We start from the raw sequence: 11,925 nt of genomic DNA, 5'->3' as shown, positions 1-11,925 counted from the left end.
CCCCTGCCTGCCTTATCCAACATAAATTAACCGTTCTTTTTGCTCCTTCCAAAAGGTGTGCACCGCCTGCCCCATGATGATGCCCAACCGGTGCAGCTTCGGCGCCCACCAGCGTATGCACAAGAACCGCCCGCCTCACGTCTGCCCTGAGTGCGGGGGGAACTTCCTCTTGGCCAACTTCGAGGCACACCTGAAGGAAGCCTGCCTCCATTTCTCCCGGAGGATAGGCTACAGGTAGGGGTGTCTTGAGTGTGAGTGAAAACCCGAAAGGCAGTCTCTTTTTCCCATATTTTTTTTTTAGCTCTGTCACCCAGCATGGATTTAGTTGATTCCTGTTTTAATGATTCGGCCGCTGAAGCAGGAATCTGAACTCGGGACCAAGCTGAGAGCCCTTTCCCCCACTCACCCGTGATTTCAGAGCAGGGCATCCATGGAGTGGAGGTCAAAATGGTGACGTGAGAATTAAGGAAGCTTTGCTGTAGTTCCCGCTTCCCATTTTTGATCATTGTATGTTCCATGTCTGGGTGGCATTGGAGCCTAAGATGCTGGCTCGATATTTTGGCTCTTTCCTCCACCCCCTTACTTATTTATTCATGCCAGTGTCCCACCTTTCTTCCATCATGGAACCTGGTGGCATTGTACATATGGTTCCCAAGTGGCCACCAGTTGTTGTTATTATTACAGTGGTACCTCGGTTTATAAACAGTCCTGTTTATGAACTATTTGGTTTACGAACTCTGCAAAACCGGAAGTAGTGTTCCAGTTTACGAACTTTACCTCAGTTTAAGAACAGATTCAGTTTAATTCGGAATGGATTAAGTTTGTAAACCGAGGTACCACTGTATTATCATTTATTTCCATTCACTTACCAGGCCCAGGCCTCATTTGCCTTCAGATCATCTCCACTCAGTGCCCCCTGGCCCTTCTGTCTTTTTGTCAAGGGGGAGCAGGAAGGCAGAGCCATCTCTTCTGTTCAGGACCTGGCAGGATGGGCCTTTTCCCTTTCTCCAACATCCAGGTAGAACTCAGGAAGTAGGGCTCAGCTGCCATCACACCATATTTTCCAGTTTATCGCCTTTGAAGTGGTTGTTTCCTTAAGAACTTTTCCCTGCCGCAGGAGCCTGGAGAAGGTTGCGAGAACTTTTGATACTGTTTGGAGGGCTTCTCCAGCCAGTCCTTAACTCGGGATTCCAACTTTACTGTCCAATGGAATGGCCCCGCTTCTCCCCTCCAAAGCTTCCTCTGTTCATTTCCACCAAGTAAGAAAAGCAGGTAGCTCCCAAAGAGAGGCCCTTTTCAGTCAGCCTCCCCAGAGAGACTCACGTACCACCTTCTGTGTGGTCTCTTCAGCAAGAAAATGAATACTTTTTCCTTCACTATGTGTGTCTTGAAACCAGGCTGCCACCTCATTGCTAGGAAGGTTTTCCTTTGGGGTCTTTCCAATGCAGAGCAGACCCATTGTTGTTAATGAAGGTTGTTATTACAGTGGTACCTCTACTTAGGAATTTAATGCGTTCCGAACGCACATTCGTAAGTAGAAAAAATTGTAAGTTGAATCCCATAGGAATGCATTGGAAGAAAAAATTCGTAAGTAGAAGCAACCCTATCTAAAAATTCGTAAGTAGAAAAAATCCTATCTAAACCGCATCCAAGATGGCGGACGGAGCTCCATTCGTAAATAGAAACATTCGTAAGTAGAGGTTCCACTGTATTATTTTATTTATAAACTACGTTTTCTACAAATTTGGTGCCCAAAGCTGTTCAAAACATTCTAACAGCCCAAAAGTAATAATACGTTAACCGTAATGTTTAATCAAAATGGATATAAATTGGCATGCATAAATAACAATTTATTAATTTCAGTAGGTCTTCTCTGAGCATCGGCTGCAACCTTTTACACCTTTATTGTTGATTTTAATTATCACATGTTGCAGTTTTAATCATTGTTTTGTTTTGGTAAGCTGCCCAGGGAATGTTTTAAGTGATAGGCGTATTGATCAGTAAGACCTCCCGGTTCTCGTCCTCAGGTGCCCGAGCTGCTCAGTCGTCTTTGGCGGAGTAAACTCCATCAAGTCCCACATCCAGACGTCTCACTGCGAGGTTTTCCACAAGTGCCCCATCTGCCCGATGGCGTTCAAGTCAGCACCCAGCGCTCATGCCCATATTTACACCCAGCACCCAGGCTTCAGCAACCAGCAGTCCAAGTGAGATGGCATGTTTGTGGGTGGGTGGGTTATGTCCACTGAAATTAATGTGTGTGGGACACAACCCTGTGTGTCTGTCAAAAAAATGACTAGAGCGGAAGGAGGGCATGATCATGGGGAGGGAGCCTTTGGGCCTCCAGATGCTGGACTTTTAACCCCCATCATCTTCATAAGAAGACCTAAGAAGAACCCAGCTGAATCAGGCCAGAAGGGGGCCCATCCAATCCAGCATCCTGTTCTCAGGGTGGCCAACCAGATGCCCTAATAAGAATCCCAGAAGCAGGACCCAAGCACAGCAGCACTCTGCTGCCCCATGGCTTCCAGAAGTTGATGTTCAGAAGCATTAATTTAATTTAATTTATTAAATTTGTTAGTCACATTATCTTGCCCAAGAGATCTCAGGGCAGTTCTCAACATAAAAATGCAGGATGAAAGCACAAAGTAAATACTTTAAACAAAAACAAAACAACACAATAACACCTCACCCCACTCTCCCATAGTGGAAGCAGGGCTTCTTGGCCTCCTGAGCCACAGGAACAAGCATTCCCCAGCCCCTCCAACCTGTTTGGGACCAGGAGTCAGGTGGCAGAGGCAAAGACTCTTAACCTGAACAGGAAGGGCACGCAGACCCAGAGACTGTGCGGCCAGATGAGTTGGTGGGGACAGTGGTGCCCTGGGCCAAACATGTGGCCTTGCCATGTTGTGTGCAAGCCCTGAGCCTCCTTCCCTCTGCTGGCGTGGGAGGCTCCTAGAGAAGCCCAGGCCCTTTTGAACAAAAGAGCATATTGAGGCACGGGTGGTCCTAACAATTTGGCTGCGCCTGATGGTACTCCTATAAAAAGGTCTTGTCTGTTTCAGTTTCTCCATTGCTGGAGCGACTTCAGAGCTCTGGGTTTCCTCAGAGCACAGCCTGAACCGGGCCTTGCCTCCAGCCGGAACCTCACCTTGTCCAGACACCCCAATTCAGGACGGATAAAAGGAAGCATTGGTTCATTCAACACATAGTTAAAACGATGAAACTCCCTCCCGCAGGAGGCACTGATGGCCACCAACCTAGAACGGCTTTGAAAGAGGATTAGACAAATTCACTGAGAAGAGGCTGCCCGATTGCCTCCCCAGTTTGAGGCAGCGATGCTTCTGAATCCCAGTTGCTGGAAGCTGCAGGAGGGGAGAGGGCTCTTCTGCTTGAATCCTCCCTGTGGATTTCCCAAAAGAGGCATCTGCTCAGCCACTGTGTGAACAGGATGAAGGACTAGATGGGTCATTGGCCTGACCCAGCAGGCACCTCCTGGGTTCTTATGTTGTCTTGCACCCCGGCTGATTCCTGCTGTGCTGCAGAGCAGGACAGTTCCTTTCTGAAAGCCCTCCTGTTCCTTTCATCCTCTCCAGGATGATCTTCAAGTGTGCCATGTGCGACACGGTCTTTACCCACAAGCCCTTGCTCTCCTCCCACTTCGACCAGCACCTGCTCAACCAGAGGGTGAGCGTCTTCAAGTGCCCAGACTGCCCTCTTCTTTTCGCCCAGAAGCGTACGATGCTGGAGCACCTGAAGGTGAGTGGCATTGTGGGGTAGAAGGGGGAAGAATTGGGGGGGGGGGACAGGGGGGATCGGTAATTTCTCACTTCTGTTTCCCCACACCTGGTCTAGTTCCACTTTTGCTGTTTTCGGTTGAGGGAGCCGTTGTCTCTTTCACTTACTTTGGGAATGGGTAGCATGAGCCATTAATCCGACAGGGAGAAGGAAATTATTTCAGCCCTCTAGGTAATAGTGCTCTAGGCAGGAAACTGCATGTGTGTTGCAGTGTACCACAGCAGCAGCACAGAAAAGGAATATGATGCTGTTTTCAGGTTCCTGAGAATCATAGCTTTCTAATCCTCACGGCCGCTGGCTGCAAAATCCTGGCTCCCAAGCACTGCAGTTTTCATTAAAAAGGGGGGGGGGGTTACTGGTCCCCATGTGTACAAAGATAAGGTTGGAAGAGTGAGCAAGAGCTGCTCAGGTCTCAGAAGAGAGACTTAACTTTTGGAAAGCAGTGCAGCTGGCAGGGCGTCTGCCTTGCATGCAGAGAGCCCCTCCACTCACCTGCTGCCCATCCATGAAGTGAAGCTGGGAAATGATGTTGACCAGTCCAGTCACTTTCTCACAAGACCATGAGAAGAGCCTGCTGGATCAGGCCAGTGGCCCATCTAGGTCCAGCAACCTGTTCTCACAGTAGCCAACTAGATCCACAAACAGGATTAAGGCACAAGAGCCCTCTCCCCTCGCCTGTTGTTTACAGCCGCTGGGATTCAGAAGCATTGCTGTCCCTAACCATGGAGGCAGAGCACAGTCAGCAGGACTAGTAGCCATTGATACCCTTCTTCTCCATGAATTTGCCTAATCTTCTTTCGAAGCCATCCATGTTAGTGCCCATCACAGCCTCCTGAGGGAGGGAGCTCTATAATTTAACTATGTGCTCTGTGAATAATTATTTTCTTTTGACTGTCCTGAATCTTCCAACATTCAGCTTCACTGGAACGTTCCTGAGGTCTAGTGTTATGAGAGAGGGAGGAAAACCTTTCTCTATGCCGTACATAATTTTATAAATCTCTTATAAGCGCACTGATGAAGGAGATTATAGTGGCAAAACGAACCTATGATTCGGACTCAATTCTCAAACATTTCTCGGCTACTCTTTGGAAGAATTTACAGAACATTTCTGAATATAAGAAATGTTCTTATATTCTTTTACTGAATATAAGAGAACGTATTCTTCTGCTCTGGAGAGTCAAAAATTGGCAAATGACCTGAATCAGTTTTATAGCAAAGTCAAGCATTATCAACTAGAGCAATTCACTTGGCGCCAGAGGCACCAACAACCACCTCAACCTGTTCTGAAGTCACTACAGGGACAGAAGGCAAAAGCTCCAGGCGCGGTCGGAGTGGCTCCTCTTTGTTTGAAATAGTGTTCTGCACACTCCGATCCTCACACAGATATGTAACAAATATTTTGTATAAAGTACGTTTACATTGTAAAATTAGCCAAAGCAAATTCCAAGTATGTAAGTACTTGGCGAATAAATTTCTATTCCATTCCATTCCATTCTATTCTATTCTGTCATTTCACCCCTTAACTCACCTTGACTCCAAACTGAAAAGTCCTAGAAAGCTGCCACCATTCTTCATAGGGGATCCACTCCATCCCCTCAGTGGTTTTTGTTGCCCTTCTCTGAACCCTTTGCCCCTCCTTCCCTCCCGGCGCCAGAGCACCCACCAGCCCCAGAAACCCAAAGAGGACCCCGCCGCCAAGAAGCCAGTTGCTGCCCCGCTCACCCCCAAGCAGGAGCCGGCCGAAGAGGAGCCCCCACCGCCCGTCTCCAAGCTCTCGGAGTCGCCGCCGTCTTCTTCGGAAGACGAGGAGCCGCCCAGCTCCCCGGAGCTGCGGAAGAGCAAGCGGGGCCGCTTCCAGCGCAAGTCGGAGGGGGGAGGGCGCTCCCGGAGCAACGGCTGCACCTGCGGGATCTGCCATTCCTGGTTCCCGGAGCGGGACGAGTATGTCCTGCACATGAAGAAGATCCACGGGAAGGTGAGGGAGGAGCCACGGGCGGCAGTGGGATGATGGCAAGGGAGGGGGGGCTGTCACCAGCATCTCTGGTTTTAAAAGGCCCAGGGAGCAGGGGATGAGAAGTACCTTGAGTGGCAGAAGGGACAGAACTTCATTGCCGAGGAAACTTATTCATTTCTATAATGTCATGCCCCTCTGTGTGCTTTGCTAAGAACAAAAGGTCTCTGCCCCCTGGAGGCTTACAGTCTAAAACTCAAAAGACATCGAAGGATAATAAAGGGGCTTGGGGATACCTCGAAAGGGTCACAACTCTCCTCTCCCCCTTTACACTGTACTGAATCAGGTACAAGGCAGGTCTCTGCCCCTCCAAGAGCTTACAGGGAGTGGGATGGAACCAGAGGGAAGAATTGCAGCAAAAAAAGATTGCCTTTGCAGATGCCGGGTTTAGAGGCTTTGGGGTGGAGGCTTTGGGGTACTTTGGGAGCAGTAACTCGCTTTTGACCTGAGTTTCTTTCTCTTCTCTTCTCTGTGGCACCCTGCCCCCACCCCCACAGTGCGTAAAGAAGTTCCCATGCCACCTGTGTGAGAGATCCTTCTGCTCCTACCCCAGCCTCCGGAGACACGTCCGCGTCAACCACGAAGGCATCAAACGTGTCTACCCCTGCCGGTACGGAAGGAGCCCATCCTTCTGGCCTCTGGGCTGGTTGGCGAGTCAGGCAGAGTGTGTGTGTGTGTGTGTGTGTGTGTGTGTGTGTGTGTCCACACACTCCATCTTTCGTGTGGGTCTGTTGCGCCCTCTGCTGTAAAATCAGGCAGTATGTGTTTGTGTTTGCTTCTGTGGAATTGATTCAGCTGCCCATGGTAGTAAGATTTTAGATGATTTCAAGGTAATTTTTGTCAAGGGTTGACTGCAGAGGGAAGGGGTGGAGTGGAGGCCGCTGGAGATATTCCCACCACGTCCTGAAGACAATAAACTTATTTTGGAAGCAAGTCAAGACTTTTCAGCACCCCGAGGTGAATCCCATAACTTGTGCAGAATTGTGAAATGCCCTCACAGGAGTCCTGACGAAAAGTACAGAACACACAATGGGGTGACAGATGATGCTGAGAGTGCCAGGCCCTGCCCCAATGAACTTACAGATCTAGATCTTGTAAGGGGAACAGAGGCTCCTCGTCTGCACTCTGAGCTTTGCACCTCTCTTCCCAGCCTGCTTCTGAAGCACTTTGTAATGCAGCCACCACTGTCCAGAACAGCCTTCTGTCTATTATTTTTATTTATTGAATTTATATACCACCCTATACCCGAGAGGCTCACAGAATAAAATCAAGATATAAACCCACCTCCTTTCCCCTTCCAGGCCGGGACACCACCTCTACTGGCTTCTCACTGCTCCCCCTTTCCTCCTCCTACCCCAGGTACTGCACGGAAGGCAAGCGGACCTTCAGCAGCCGCCTCATCCTTGAGAAACACATTGAGGTGCGTCATGGCATCAAGGTGACGGACGAGACCCGCAGCCAGGAGGTGCAGATCACCCGCATGGGTGCCAGGAACTCTCAGGTACGGGGCGGCGGCAAATGTCTGACACGATGCAAAACCACTTCCCATCTTGCTATTTTCTTGCTTGAGGACTAGAATCTTGCTTTTCTTTTAAGGGAGGGCGGATTATTCAGTGACTGAGCCATTGTCTGGCATGCAGGGGAGACCCCCTGTCTGAAACTCTGGAGAGCCACTGCCACTCACTGCAGGCAGTGCTGAGCTACATGGACCATGGGCTTGTAAATGTAACTCTTAATTTACAAACTCTTATGATCCCTGCTGTTGCACGTGGTCAGGGGTGTACTGCCAAGTAGGGTTCAGTTCCTCTCTGCATCCAGAATCTTTGCCACACACCTCCCCAGGTCTACCCCACCACCCCTTTGCCCAGCCCTGAGGACTAGAACCATGCCACTGCCTCTTGGTTTTTATCCGCTGAGAAGCATAGATGCTCATGATGTCATTCTTGCTTGCATGGCTGGCAGGATCAGTCCTACAGCATGCTAGACACCAAGCCTTTTTTTTTTAAAAATAAACACTTCCACCCCCTCACAGGCGTCTGGCCGGAAGCGGAAGCTCTCCGACGAAGGGGACTCATGCAGCGAGGAGCCGGACAGCACCACCCCGCCTTCGAAGACCCCCAGGGGCGACCGGAAGTTCCACTGCCGCAAGTGTGGCTACGTGGCATGCTCGGCGGCCGACTTCCAGGAGCACATCCCCCAGCACAGGACAGGGGAAAGCGCCCACCAGTGTCGTGAGTGCGGGCTCTGCTTCACCTCTCAGGTCTCCCTCAACCGCCACCGCTTCATCACCCACAAGAAGAAGCGGGGGTCGGGCGATGCCGGCGGCTCCAGCCCCCGGGGGGGCGACTCCGAGGAAGCGTCCCCGCCAGCCGAAGAGGGGAAGCTCTCCTGCACCGTCTGTGGCAAGGGCTTCGACACCCAGCTCAACCTCAAGACTCATTTCCGCACCCACGGAATGGCCTTCATCAAAGCCCGGCAGAACGTGGGGGCAGAGAACTAGGGAGTGTGTGCACAGGAGGCTCTGCCTTGCCCCTCTGCCACCCAGGGACAGCGGTCGGAGGTTGATCAGCGCCCCAAGGTCTTGGTGGGAGCAGTGGTATTCCCCCCCCTCCCCATGCCTCACTTCTTAATAAGCTGTGATTGTGAGGGGGGGCGAGGAGCCTTATTTATAAGCAGCTGTCTCTGCTGTTGGCTTGGGACCTCGGTTGTGGGGTGTCTTGTTACTGTGTGTTTTTTTAACTCCTTCAGCTTGGGGTTATACCATGGGGCAGAAGGCAAGGGAGAAACATTACATTACATCCGGTGGTGCTGAGGAATGGGACTCAGAGCCCCAGTGGATTAAGGCTGCTGTGCGCCGGGGTGCCTGCCTTGCCCTTGCTGAGAAGACCTTCCCGTCAGCTTTGCTTGCTGATCACTGGAAAAGGCAGGCGAAGCCTCGCAATGCTCCCCTTCTGCCTTTCCTCCTCCTCCTCCGTGCACAGGGGCACTAACCCACCCCAGTGCATGACCCCGTTGCGTTGCCCCCTCGGTGCTGCCACCGCCTCCCTCTCTCCCCTCCCTCTGATTTTGCCCCCTCCCACTCTTTCCAGCACCCTCTTTTCTCCCCTCCAGGATTTCCAAAAGCTTCCTGGGTTTTAGTTCTTCTCTTCCCTCCTCGAAAAGAGGGATTCGTTTCAGCCTCACCTTTCCTGTTTTGTCGTCATTTTTTTTTATAAAAAAAATCATGTTCGCAGCTGCAGGACCGGAAGTCGCAATTAGCTACAGGTTAGTGCCTCTGTTCTCCCCTCACCCTTCTCAGTCGGAATCATGGGTCAATTGTTCCGCTTCTCTGAAGCAAGACGTTTTCCTCCGCCCTCCTTCACTGCTGATCATAATACTGACTCCTTTTTTTGTGTATTAGCGCTACCCTTTCCAAGCCATTCCAAGGGGCGGAGTTTTGAAAAGCAAACAAACCCCCAATGTTATTGGTGTTTGGCTCACAGTGTGTGTTGTGTTGATGACAATCCAGACCAGGAATGGGGGTTATCTGTGGGGCCAGTCTCCCAACTCCCACCGTCAACCCTGAGCACTAGGCATGTTGGGCAGAGGCTTCTCCATCACTGTTACAATGGGCACTCGGTCAGCAGCCATTGCCCCCCGCATCCCAAACCTGCCTGCCAAACTACGTGCCACCTCTTCCAGCTTTTCCCAAGTGGCTGAACGGAGAATGAAAACGGGGGTTAGGAGGCAGATGAGGCTCTGTGTGTTTGTGTGTCAGCTGAAGGGTGGTGGTGGGAACCTCCAGAAGGTTCAAAACGGGTCCACAGCACTAACTTCCTAATATTTGGTGGCCAGGAAAATCCATTTATGGGGAGGTGTGGACAGGAGGCAGAGGGGGATGGCTAATATTGCCTCCCCTGAGCAGAAAACGAAAAGGCAGCTGTAGTGACCAGATACATGTCTGAGTGGCAACAGACCTACCCAGGTGGAAGGATACGGACACGAGTAGCTGGGGGATTCAAACGTTTGCACACTTTCCCCCCCTTGCATAAAATGCTGGTGCCCCATTTCTGCCCTTAATTGCAAAAGGGTTAGGAAGGCATTGCTTGACCCTGTCCTCAATTCACTGGGACTTTGGGGGCTTGTGCCCTTCCACCGCTCGTGTCCAATTCCAGTGGGGCTCTCTCAGGAGAGAATTTTTACGATGGCGACAGTCCAGTCAATCAGTCAATCTCTTGATTAAGGTCAGTGACCCGTATTTAAAGCAAACAAATCAAACCTTTGTGCAAATATATAACACACCTCCCCATCCTATCTGTCGACACTTAATGGTATGCCAGTGCCCCCTGGCGGTTGGTTCAGCTGCGTTAATCTTGTATTGACAAACTTCACTGCCAAAGGGGGTGTTTGTCTATATCATGCTGATTAGCAATTAATCATGGTCTTGAGTGTCTGCCCTCACCCGCCACCTCAAAAAAACCCACTGCCTCCAGAATGAACTTTAAGTCCCTTCTGTAGATGATCATTCCGAGGTTTTGTGACCAAGAAAACAGCATACAATGCTGCCTCTTTATTCTAACAAACGTTGAGCTTCTAGCTTCATATTTCAGTAAAGGTTTGGGAAGCGGCAGTTCTGTGCTTTAAACCCCCCTGCTCCCACAATCAGATCATGTGTAAAGGTAAAGGGGGGGGTACTTTTGTGCTTTGTCTAAAAGGAAACCATGGGAGGGAGTCTCGTAGATCTCTTTTTAAAAAAACAATAACGTGCACAAGTGATTATTTTAGTAACTTGGATTTTCTTTGTCTTTGACTCGTCACTAATGCTTATTAACCAAGCGCGTGTCCTTTAAACAAATCTGTTAACATACACTTTTTTTAACTAAAAAGAAAAAAGAAAAAGGTAGAGTGTTGTAATTTCCTGTTTCTGAAAATATTAGTTTGCACATCCATTAAATTCATTTTGGGGAGAGATAGAAAAGAGGGAGGCAGGCCCTTTTCAGTTTTGTCAAATGGTTAGAGCAGGGAGGAGGAGTTGCCTGTGGCCCGTCTAGGTCACTGTTTCACAAACTTAAAATAATCGCACTCCCCTCCTGAGAGTTTTGTTTTCCTGGCTTATCCCTTCTTGGGTGAAGATAATTTGGGTGTAGTTTTAATAATAATGTTTTTAATCTTTGAATTGTTTTTTTGCAGCTTTAAAAAAAACCTTCGGTATGCTAAAGTAAAAGGAAAAAAAATCTTGTGTACCCTTTGAAACCCTTTCACATACCTCTGTTGGGGGGCAGGTACCACACTTGGGGAAACACTGCTCTAGAACAACCTTTGCCAACCTAGCGCCCTCCAGGTGGCTGGGGGCTGATGGGAGTTGTAGTTCACGACATCTGCCTGCCTTAGGCCTCTGTCGCCTTTTGACCATAGGGCTATTCAGACAGTAAGCTGTGTAGCTAAATATCTGAAGGGGCACCAGCTTCCCAATCCCTGGGCCAGAGAAGAAGGGTGGGGTGGCTGAAAGTTGATCTTTAGACTGTTTTAACTTTTTTAATCCCAACCGTAACGCATCACAGGCAAGAGCATAGGCCAGAGAAATGGATGCTTTTTATTACTGTGTTCACACTTGCTTAAGAAGGAAATATTGTTCTTCATAGAACTGGGCTCCATCTGGTTCTCCCCATCTCCGCCTCCTCCTCCTTTGGCAGTGGAATTGTAGAAGTTGAGATTCTGTGGGCAGGATGAGCAGAGCACTCTGAGTTCAAATGCCCCCCCTGCCCCCCACCCCCTTCTGCTTTTAATGCCTTTTTCTCCCTTAGCACCAGAACTGGTTTTGGCAACCTTCCGCAATGGGTCTCAACCCCCCTCTTGAATCTGCATGTAAGTCAGTCCTGCTGCACCCAATGGGATCCTACTTCCTAGTAAACATGCCAAGCAAGAGAGGCTTAGCAGTTAGCGAAGTGATTAAGAGGGTGTGGGTTGTCTGTGGTGCAACAGCTACACACTCAAAGCCCCAGGTATTCAGTGGTACTTTGCACAATCCTGCTGGGTGCAGATTTGAGAGGTGTGATTTCCACCTTAGGAGGGACATGGGATTCTGTCCCATCTTATTTGTCTCCTCAAGTCCAGCTTGGGAAATGCAGTGAAGATCCAAC

General features: G+C 49.8%; 1 protein-coding gene across 2 annotated transcripts in view; it reads left to right on the top strand.

Moving 5' to 3' along the window:
* The window catches only part of ZNF687 (zinc finger protein 687), a 30,104-nt gene extending 19,535 nt beyond the window's left edge, over positions 1 to 10,569 (top strand). For both annotated transcript variants that reach the window (XM_035098942.2, XM_035098943.2), the window contains exons 3-9: positions 56 to 234; positions 2,028 to 2,204; positions 3,594 to 3,756; positions 5,450 to 5,770; positions 6,304 to 6,416; positions 7,166 to 7,307; positions 7,839 to 10,569. In XM_035098942.2, coding sequence (XP_034954833.2) covers positions 56 to 234; positions 2,028 to 2,204; positions 3,594 to 3,756; positions 5,450 to 5,770; positions 6,304 to 6,416; positions 7,166 to 7,307; positions 7,839 to 8,306 — 1,563 coding nt within the window. In that variant the 3' untranslated portion in view covers positions 8,307 to 10,569. The remainder of the gene's footprint in view (positions 1 to 55; positions 235 to 2,027; positions 2,205 to 3,593; positions 3,757 to 5,449; positions 5,771 to 6,303; positions 6,417 to 7,165; positions 7,308 to 7,838) is intronic.
* Positions 10,570 to 11,925: the final 1,356 nt, after the last annotated feature.

Source organism: Zootoca vivipara, chromosome 17 (genome assembly GCF_963506605.1).
Source record: "Zootoca vivipara chromosome 17, rZooViv1.1, whole genome shotgun sequence".
NCBI lineage: Eukaryota > Metazoa > Chordata > Lepidosauria > Squamata > Lacertidae > Zootoca > Zootoca vivipara.
Note: the sequence above shows the minus strand (reverse complement) of the source record. Positions and strands in the feature narration are given on the sequence as shown.